The 10,301-nt window shown below is 45.5% G+C and overlaps 1 protein-coding gene across 1 annotated transcript; it reads left to right on the top strand.

The window, feature by feature from the left end:
- The first annotated feature begins 1,572 nt into the window (after positions 1-1,572).
- On the top strand, positions 1,573-9,598 carry AWAT2 (acyl-CoA wax alcohol acyltransferase 2). Its single transcript, XM_030305937.1, has 7 exons — positions 1,573-1,657; positions 7,022-7,132; positions 7,515-7,585; positions 7,832-8,036; positions 8,265-8,439; positions 9,024-9,223; positions 9,444-9,598. The coding sequence occupies exons 1-7, from the start codon at positions 1,573-1,575 to the stop codon at positions 9,596-9,598; spliced, it is 1,002 nt and encodes a 333-aa protein (XP_030161797.1).
- The last annotated feature ends 703 nt before the right edge of the window (positions 9,599-10,301 follow it).

The following is a 10,301-nucleotide window of genomic DNA, read 5'->3' as shown; positions in this document are numbered from 1 at the left end:
AGATGCTTTCACAGTCACACATCCCCAGAGCACAGAGACACATGCTCAGAGATGGCAGATATATATGTGGATATATAACTGTAAGTTGACAACTAGATACTTTTTTTTACCTTTTTAGATATATATTCACATATGCAAAGTCACATGTACATGCGTGGACAAATCACATTTTTGAAATTAATTTTTTATTATGATTTTGAGGCACCTTTTTTGGCAAAATTCTATTATAAAATATTTCAAACCTACAGCATAGTTGAAAGAATTGTGAAGTGAATACCCACTACATGGATTGTACAGATAAAATTTTGCTAATTTGATTTATTGTACATTTATCTATGAATGTATTTCTCTATCCATCCATCAATACATTCTATATGCATTTAAGTATTCTTTCCCCCTACTTTAGCATTAGAGAGAATTCAATATTTGTTTGCTTTTTAGGTAAACTTTACATACAGAGAAATGCACAAATCTTAAGTGTACATTTACTGAGCTCTGACAAATGAGTTTTTGACTTGTGTAACTCAGTTTTTTTTTTTATTTAAAAAAATTTTTAATGTTTATTTATTTTTGAGAGAGGAAGGGACACAAAGCATGAGTGGGGAAGGGGCAGAGAGAGAGAGAGAGAGAGAGACACAGAACCCAAAGCAGGCTCCAGGCTCTGGGTTGAGAGCAGAGAGCCCAATGTGGGGCCCGAGCTCATGAACCGTGAGATGGTGACCTGAGGTGAAGTTGGATACTTAACCAGCTGAGTCACCCAGATGCCCTGATTTCACCTGTGTAACTCAAAGCTCCATCAAGATAGAGAGCATTGTTGTCACTCCCAACATTTCCATCATGCCCATTCCTGGTCAATTCACTAGCTGAGGCAACCACTACTCTGATTTTTTTCACGATGGGTTAGTTTTTGTCTGTTCTAGAATTTTATTTACACAGAATAATTTGATATGTACTTACATTTATTTATTCATTCAATAAAAAAATCATGCAGCACCTACCATATGCTCAGAGACCTATATCTGATGTCTGTTCATGGGGAGTAATGAGTTCTCCCGGACTGACCAAAGACCAAAGCTATTTCTAGGCATGACCTATGACCTTCTCTCTCCTCCCCTGCAATCACATTGTCACTGAGAGATTATGCACACACAACTGGGTGTCGTGAATGGAAATGCAGGCCACCAGGCAAGTGGGTGCCCTGGGCTCCTCCCTGCCTGCCTCTCCCCACCAATGACACTGGCTCTGGAGGCCTCTCATCAGCCCCAAAACCCCCTCCCACTCACTTCCCACACCAGAGTTTCGTCTGCATTTCTCTACGCAGGTGTGCAAGGGGGTGTCACAATCTCAGCCTAGGCTGTGCCCAAGTGGGTAAAAGTGCATGTGGGTAGACTGCTGGAAGGAGCTGGGCAAGCAGAGGCGGCATGCGTCCCTGCTGTCATGTGGGGGGTGGAGACTAGCTAGGGGTTGGAGAAGAAAGCATGAAGAGAGGAAATATTGAAGGCTCCTGAGCAATCAAGCCTAGGAAACCAAAGGAACAGCACTCACCTGGAGTCTCTGGAGACCGCGAGGATGATGTTCTTGCCCTCTAAGAAGGACCTTAAGACTGCCCTGGAGGTCTTTGCTGTTTTTCAGTGGCCCCTAAGTGTCTTTCTTATTGGTGAGTCTTCAGCCTTTGGTAGGGTGACCAACTGCCCTGGTATGCCTGGGACTGAGGGGTTTTAGGGTTTAGCAGGATTTTGAATGCCAAAACCCGGGTCATCCCAGGCATTGCCTGACGTGCCTGGTGGTGGTACTCATGGAATCTCTGAGTGTATATGATTGTGTGTATGTGTGTGTGTGTGTGTGTGTGTGTGCATAGAGGTGTGTGCCTATGCAAGGGTGCCTATGCGTGTGTGCAAGCGAGCCTTGATGCAGATGTGAATGGGGAGCTCTCCTGGGTCTACGCTGGGGCATGCCAGGCATGTTTTGGGAAGATGTGGAGCAGTTTCACTGAGGCTAGTCAAGGAAAAGGACTTAGCTGCAAAAGGACTTAGCTGTTCATGAACCACCAGTGGGGAATAGCAGCCTGGTGGCAGACGAAGGCTCTGAAAACCTCTTGTCCAGAGCAATTCATCCATTTATCCAGCCATTTTTTCCGCTACTATCTATACCACAAACACTTTCTGAGTTACTTAGATGCTGGCCACTGTATTCTAGGTGCTGAAGCAAAGCATCCCTGTGGGAGGGGGAGGGGCTGGGAAAAAATTCTCACTTGTCAGGTGGTTTAAGTGAGTACTAGCTGGAGGCAAGGGTGTGAACCAAATGACCTTGTAAGATATCTGGGAAGGACTGCAGGTAGGCCTTGGGAGTCTGGGGCTTGCCAGTGAATAGGGAGCGTGGGCTAGAGGACAGACAATGGGAGGCTAGGAGGCCTGCCTGGGGTGGGCACCAGGACCCCTCTGTGCTGAAAAGAGCAGTGTTAACCTAGGAATGATTAGCAATCAGAGCAGGAAGAGACCAGCAGAAAGAAATTCATATGTATTAGGTAATTTGTACCTGGTATTTTCACACCTATTTCTTCATTTTAGCCTCACACCAGCTTCATGATGTAGAAGCTATTATTATGCATAATAATACTATATATATATAATGCACATATATATATTTACATAATATATATAGTATTATATATTACATAGTATTACATATTAATTGTTATATATTATAATTATATATAATTATAAATTATATATTCATTATATTATATAATATTAAATATATAATAATTATTATATTATAATGTATTATATTATTATATATTAATATATACTATATATTTATATAACTAGTTATATATTAATTAATATTAATATTATAATTATATATTAATATGTATATTATATACTATTATATATAGTATAGTATTATATATATAGTAATATATTATATATGATATATACATATATATTATCTATGTGTGGCTATTGGTGTGTGTATATATATATATATATACATTGGCATATATATATATATATATAGGTATATATATACCAATATATACCAATAGCCACACATACATAATAAGCACTAATATATATACCAATAGCCACACATACATAATAAGTGCTAACATTCATATTAGCTAACATTAATTGCACCCTTTTATCACGTCAGGCACTGTTCTAAGCACCTTATGTGTCAAATAATCTCCATTGTACAGATGAGGAAGCTGAGGTACATGTAGTGTAAGTGGTCTGTCCAAGATCACACAGCTTAGGAAGCAGAGTAACTGGCCTGGGAATTGAGCCCACAAGGGCCTGATTCCAGCTTATGAATTTCTTTCCCTACCTCTTGCCTCAGCTCACTCAATGCTGATTGGGAGGTTGGATCTGGATGTGTCCCTGGAGCACATGTTAGTCCAGGGTGCAGTCTAATTCATAATTGCCTCATTTAAAATTTCTGGTAACTGCCCATTCATAATCTTTGCCCATTTTTTTCTGTTGAATGAGTTAACTCTTGAAGCACAAATAGGAACTAGGTGAAGAAGGAGGATTGTTCAGGGCAGAGAGTGGGTGTGACACATGACAAGGCTAGGATGAGGGAGAGCAAAAAGCATTCAAGGAGCTGACAGTGGTTAAGCGGGATGAGGGGCAAGAGACACAGAACTGATGCCCAATCCATATCGAGTGAATGAATGGGAGACAGAAGAAAGGATACTGGAGAAGCAGGCAGTTTGGGGATGATGGTGCAGGGCATTGTAAACTAAGGAATAGGGTTTGGACTTTTTCCTGAGGGTCATGTGGAGCCATGATAGGGTTTGGCACAGGACGACAGCATCAGATTTGTGTTTTCAAGAGATCACTATAGCTCTGTGTAGCAAATTGGTTATAGGAAGAGGCTGTTGAAATCATCCAGGTGAGAGACGGTAGTGATTCATACCAGACCAGTAGTAATTGGGATGGAGACAAGAGGGAAAAAAAGGAGAGATTTGAGAAATTGGAACAGAATTAATAAGGCTTGATGATCAGAAGATATGGGCAAGAGAAACGGAAAAGGCAAGACGGAGGGCTTAGGGCCCAGTTTGAGGTGGAGCAGAGGCTGAAGGAGGTGTGCGACAGAAAGGGAGATGAGTGCAGGGGGCAAACTGTCCCAGAGAGGTCTTAATTAGAGTCTGCCTGTGGGACATACAGAGAGGTAGTATGGAACAGGCAGGAGGGCTCTAGGCCTGGGCCTTAGGAAATGTGGGTTCCAGCACTCCCCCTTCCCTTGCTAGCTCACATGGGGTGGGTGGAGCAAATGGCCCCTTGGAACCTTCCAAGCTCTTCACTCTGTTCATGGAATCATATCCCTTTGGACCCTAAAGGCTTTGAGAGAAGACCCTCACAATAAGTCTATGAGGAAGATAAGGCAGACATTGGTAGTGTAATTCCCACTTGGCAGATGAAGTTCAGTGACTAGTCTGAGAGCAGACTCATGGTAAATGGCAGAGCCAGGATTCATCTCACTGTCAGGGCACTCTACCTGAGGCCACATTGCCTCACAAGATGTCCCCAACACCATCTGGTTTGAGCAAAGCCCAAGGGAAACAGGGAGGTGTCCTCTGGACTAGACCCATGACTCTATTTCTTGAAAGGTCCAATAGTTTTATAAGGAGTATATCAAAAGCTAAAAACTGCTGGCCTTTGTTTCACCCTTACATCTGTTCCCTAGAGGTAGCCATTTTCAGCTTTGTTAGCTTTTTCTTCTGGTATTTATCTCCACGTGTCTACATTTTACTGTTTAAAATGTCTAAATATTGCTAGTTTCTGATTTAACAACTTTAGATATTGTCACTGACTTTCTAATATGGAAGATGAGAATTTGGTTCTATACACTACTGCTAGATCTGTCCATTTCCTTCATTCTCCCGAGATTGTTGTAGCACAGGTTTGGTTAAATGCCTGACTATGACTAGGAATATCCCTAGGTGAGCCATTTAGTGTACTGAGAGTATATTTCCTTTCTTGTACAATTTTTTGTTTCTCTGGAACTTACAATTGCCTCATTTTAAATTTCGTTTATGCTCTATTAGCTATCTATTAGTTACACCAATTCATCTTCAAACTCTCCACAGAGATATTAATCTCTCAATATCAGTGAACACATCAGGAATCTGTAAGGTCCTCTCCTGTCCCCCATTGTTTATTTCCTTGAGGATATTGCTGCTGGAGCCCAGCATCTTCCTGTTACAATCTGGTCTTACACATAGCTCTCACCTCCAGGGCCCTTGAGGTACCTTGGGTGCATAATTTAAGAAGGTGCTCACTCTCCGGGTTGTGCAAGTATTCGGTCAGTACTTGCCTGACCCTGAGAGTGTCTTCTTAAATTTTGTGTCCTAAGCACCTTGCTTGCCTCACCCTACCCCTGGCCCTGGTCAGTTCTTCCTCCATTGGCTCCTTTTTTTCCTGGATCCCATGCCTTCCTCTGTCTTGGTTTACTCTCTTACCTTGATGGACCACATACATCCTCCAGTAGTTTCCTGAGAAACAGACATGGGAGATAAACTCTCTGAGACTATATGTCTGAGATGGTCCTTATTCTTTCATACTGGATTCACAATTTGGCTGCATATAGAATGTCTTAGCTGTGTCTACTATAAGTGTCTGAGTTTAGAGTCTCTTCGGTTCAATTTTTCAGAGAATAGTCCTCCCATTGTCCAATGGTGTAGGGGTGGGGATTGGACCTGGGGTTCTAACTACCTCTTTGATAGACTTTCAATCAAGCTTTGTGCCTCACAGTGCTTTTTGTCACATCTAATGACTCCAAATTATGAGTCTTTCCTATATTTTCTACAACAAACAGGCTTGCTCTTGTAGCCATTCCCCTTGCAGGTAACTAGGTTTCAGCTTTCTTTCCTTGAAGTCACTTACTCCTTCCTTCAACTACTTTCAAGCATGCAAACATTTTGCTGGTATCTCTTGTCCACTCTTGTTGGTATCTCTCTAATTCTTTTTCTTCTTGCAGATCTATACTTTTTAAAACATTCTTATGGTAACTTTAGCGAGGCCTCGGCAAGGAGTCAAGATAGAAACTTGTGGGATGCCTGGGTGGCTCAGTTAAGCGTCTGACTTCAGCTCAGGTCATGATCTCACAGCTTGTGGGTTTGAGCCCTGCATCAGGCTCTGTGTTGACAACTCAGAGTCTGGAGCTTGCTTCAAATTCTGTGCCTCCCTCTCTCTCTGCCCTTCCCCCACTCACTCTCTTTCTCTCTCTCAAAAATAAACATTAAAAAAAAATAAAAACTTGTGTTCAATCTGCCATGTCCAGTTGGAAGTGTTTTTTGTCTTTTCTAACCTTTATTTTGACCCACTTTCTCTCACACAGTCTCATTCACAGCTGTTTTAAAAACTGAGTCTGGTAATAATTCTAAGTGAGTGCGGCTCCCTAGGACTCATCTCCATTAAGTCTGTCCTAATTATTCTACCTTACAGTGCTCCTGTCTTACTGGAGCTTGACACAGTCCAGTATCTGATTCTGCCCCACCTTGCCCTTTCCTTTGTTTTTCATTTGTGAACTTGTGTACTCCCAACCTGGCTGATACTGGGTCTTCTCTTTCTCTTGTATTCCCTCCACTGATGCCTCACAGAGAAGATCTGGAGAAGAAAATGTGAGTTGGAGGAAAACTGCTCCTGGCTCTATTGTCCCAGGACTCCCAACCTCTAGTGGTTGGATCAATGTGACCCATCGTTGGCTCCCTGCCATTGAACACAGCCCAGAGCAGTGCTGGAGCAGGTCCTGGGGAGTAGAGGGCTTACTGCATGGACCACAGCTGGAGAGGAAAACATCTGGTTTTCCAGACCTGAAGCAGGTTCTCAAGGACAGAGAGGAGATGGAGGGCTGGGGACGTGGGCACAGAGACCATGTGCTAAGGAGAGGAAGCAAGAGCACTGAGTGAGCATGTGGGCGGAGTGTGTGTGACCTTGAGGTGGAGAGACCCCAAGAGGGAGGGCAAGTGTGAAGGACTGTTCATAATTCATTAACTCTGGGCTGGGCTTCCCTGCAGTAATCACCGTAATCTTTGTCAACCTGTACCTGGTGGTGTTCACATCGTACTGGCCGGTCACTGTGCTCATTCTCACCTGGCTGGCTTATGACTGGAAGACCCCTGAGCGAGGTAGGGGCCCCCCTGGGGGCTGCGTTGGTACCTGCCACAGGCTTTTTCCTCTTCTCTTATTATAGTTCTAAGAGACTCTGGCCAATTCCCAAGAAGTCCTCAAGCCTGTCCCTACCTGGCTTAGAGAAGCTGAGGGAAGGGGGTCTTTTTAAAAGTGCTAGAAAGGCCCAGATCAGAACTGGAGTAGGTTAGGGGAAAGGCAGCTAATAAAGCAGAAATGCAGGCCTGTCCCAAATTGGCCCGAATGTGACATAGCCCATCCTGATTGTCACAAGGCCAGGAAACAGTAGGGGGTGAGGGGCCCCCCAATGGCTCATTGACAAGGGCTCTGAAGAAGACAGTGGGGGTGGGGAAAACTTGGCTACATTGGCTCCGTTTTCAGGTGGCCGCCGGGTTACCTCTGTGAGGAATTGGCGCCTGTGGAAACACTACTGTGATTACTTCCCCCTCAGGGTAAGTAGCCCCAGATCCCCACTTGGGTCCCAGGCCCAGCCCCAACTCCAATGCCAGTGGTTGGGCCAGGGTGGAGGTTGGGGGCATCATTCCCATTGAGGCCCACATGAATGATGCCCCCTGGAGCTGTGCGTTACCCAGCCTGTGTGGCTGGACACAGCAGCCCTTTCCCCTTCCAGGTCTCTGGCCATAAAGAGGAATACTCTTCCTTGGCTATGCCCCTTCTGACTCCACTTTCCTCTACAGCTGTTGAAGACTCATGATATCTCCCCCAGCGACAACTATATCCTTGTCTGCCATCCTCATGGGGTCTTGTCCCACTCGTGGTTTGGCCAGTTTGCCACAAACGGCTTATGCTTCTCCAAGATCTTTCCTGGTATCACCCCTTATGTTCTCACACTGGGAGCCTTTTTCTGGGTGCCGTTGCTCAGAGACTATGTCATGTCTTCAGGTGAGTTGGCTCCTAGGACGTAAAGCCAAAGGAAACGTGGTTCCTTAAGGGAGAAGTGTTGGGGGAATGGGTGAGAGCAAGGCCAACTCAGTGATCCTCTCTGGTCTTAAAAAGCTACCTAAGGCTCATCTGCCTGATGTGAGGCTCTCCCCTCTTTGAAGATGTAGGGAGGAAAGTTAGGAGGTGTGGGAAGTGGCCAATCAGCTTTTGGCATTTTCTGCCTACCAGGGACCTGCTCTGTGAGCCAATCCTCCATGGACTTTCTGCTTACCCACAGAGGCACAGGCAACATGCTGATTGTGGTGGTTGGTGGCCTGGCTGAGTGCAAATACAGCCTTCCAGGCTCTACCACCCTGGTCTTGAAGAACCGAACTGGCTTTGTACGCATGGCCCTTCGGCATGGGTAAGGACACCTCTGGTCCAGAATGGGCAGAAGGGCTCCAAAAGCCTAGCAGGGAAGGAGTAAGGGGTTTTGAAGAAATTATATCCAAAAAGGGAGGTAGAAAGTTGCTTCTGTGTTGGAGTAGAGCCTGGGCCATGTCCTGGAGGCATTTCTGCTTATGAAGAAAGGCTAGAGGGCTAGCCCTGAGCTGCTCTGCCTCAAACAAGCCTCTCATCTGGGCCAATACCTATACGAAAGTACCTCGACAAAAGGCTGTAACCTCATGTCAGAGAGAACCAACATTACTGTCTGGGTTAAAGGGAAGAAAGCTAAATGAGATGGCCCTTGGGTCTTATCTTCTAGTGTTTCAGACCTGTGGGTTCACAGGAGGGTCTGGGACTTGCTTCCTTTAGCTTACTGATATTTTGCCCCTACGGGCAGCCTGGGGTAGACAGTGGGGCCCTCACACTTAGTCTGGACGTAGGCCCAGCTAAGTTAGGTGCTGAGAAACCTATAGGGAGACCTAGGGACCACTGGTAGCACATCTGGCTTTCAGCAGGGTACCTACCTTTCTGGCCATCAAAGTATATGCCTTTCCTCTGCAGAGTGCCTCTAATCCCTGCCTATGCCTTTGGGGAGGCAGACCTCTACAGTCAGCACATTTTCACTCCTGGGGGCTTGGTGAATCGATTCCAGAAGTGGTTCCAGAGTATGGTACACATCTACCCTTGTGCTTTCTATGGACGTGGCTTCACTGAGAACTCCTGGGGCTTACTGCCCTATGCTCAGCCTGTAACCACCATCGGTGAGTGAGCCTTTCCACTGGCAGCCACATCTAGGATATAGGCTCCAGTTCTGAGGCTGAGCCTTGGGTTTGGCTGTGTCTGGAGGCAGAGAGGCTGGCCAGGATAAGGGGCATGGTTGCAGTAAGGGTGGGGAGAAACTGGGCATGAGGGCCGAGGCCCATTCTAAGGAGTGGGCTGTTCTGATGCTTTCCCCTTTTCCTTCTGTGTCTCCTCTGGCAGTTGGGAAGCCTCTACCACTGCCCAAGATCGAGAACCCGAGCCAGGAGACTGTGGCTAAATACCACGCACTCTATACTGATGCCCTACGCAAACTGTTTGACCAGCATAAGACCAAGTTTGGCATCTCAGAGACCCAGGAACTGGTGATAGTTTGACAGACATCCCCAGCAGCTTCTCAGCCTGGAACCTGTGAAATAGGACAAAAGTCACCTATGGGCCTCCTGTTCCCGATTTGGCCAGACCTCAATATGAGGCGGGGCTGTCCATTTGGCTGTTCTCTAGACCCCTCTTCTTCCTCCATCTCTCTCCTTCCAGCACTTCTCTGATTTTTCCTTGCGATTACAAGGGAAATAGTCCCAAAGCTCAGGGAAAGCTCTAAGAGAGAAGTACCCCGAGGTTTCCCATGCTCACTCAGCATCAGTACTGAGGAAAATAATGGACAGAATAAAAAGATTTTCTTCTGAAACTCATTGTGCCCCAAGTAGTCTGTTTTAAGGGCCTAGGATCCCTGATCATGGCTTTGCTTCTCTAGCTCTCACGCAGCCCCATCTCCTGGCATCGAGACTCCTACAGGACTGGGTGCCTTGAGATCCTGTGTGCTTGGAGTTCAGACTCCACCATCCTCAAGCCATAGGACATGGAACAATCTGTCATCTCTGGGCCCGAATTTCCTCATCTGTAGGATGAAGAATCCGTCCCCTGCTTACCTCAGAGGCCATTGGGAAGATCAAATGATACTGAATGTGATTGAACTTTGGAAATTGGACAGCTATACGAAATTATTCTCCTCCAGTTATTTTGCCCATTTCCTATCCTTGAGCAAACTATGCCCTAAATTCCATGGCATCTGAATGTTTA

Source organism: Lynx canadensis, chromosome X (assembly GCF_007474595.2).
Source record: "Lynx canadensis isolate LIC74 chromosome X, mLynCan4.pri.v2, whole genome shotgun sequence".
Classification (NCBI taxonomy): Eukaryota; Metazoa; Chordata; class Mammalia; order Carnivora; family Felidae; genus Lynx; species Lynx canadensis.
Note: the sequence above shows the minus strand (reverse complement) of the source record. Positions and strands in the feature narration are given on the sequence as shown.

Bases quoted from the DNA above. Each gene is read 5' to 3' on its own strand.
- AWAT2 (XM_030305937.1), top strand. From the start codon at position 1,573: ATGTTCTTGCCCTCTAAGAAGGACCTTAAGACTGCCCTGGAGGTCTTT. The intron at 7,133-7,514 runs GTAGGGGCCCCC...CTCCGTTTTCAG, and splicing joins CTGGAAGACCCCTGAGCGAG to GTGGCCGCCGGGTTACCTCT. The intron at 9,224-9,443 runs GTGAGTGAGCCT...CTCCTCTGGCAG, and splicing joins TCAGCCTGTAACCACCATCG to TTGGGAAGCCTCTACCACTG.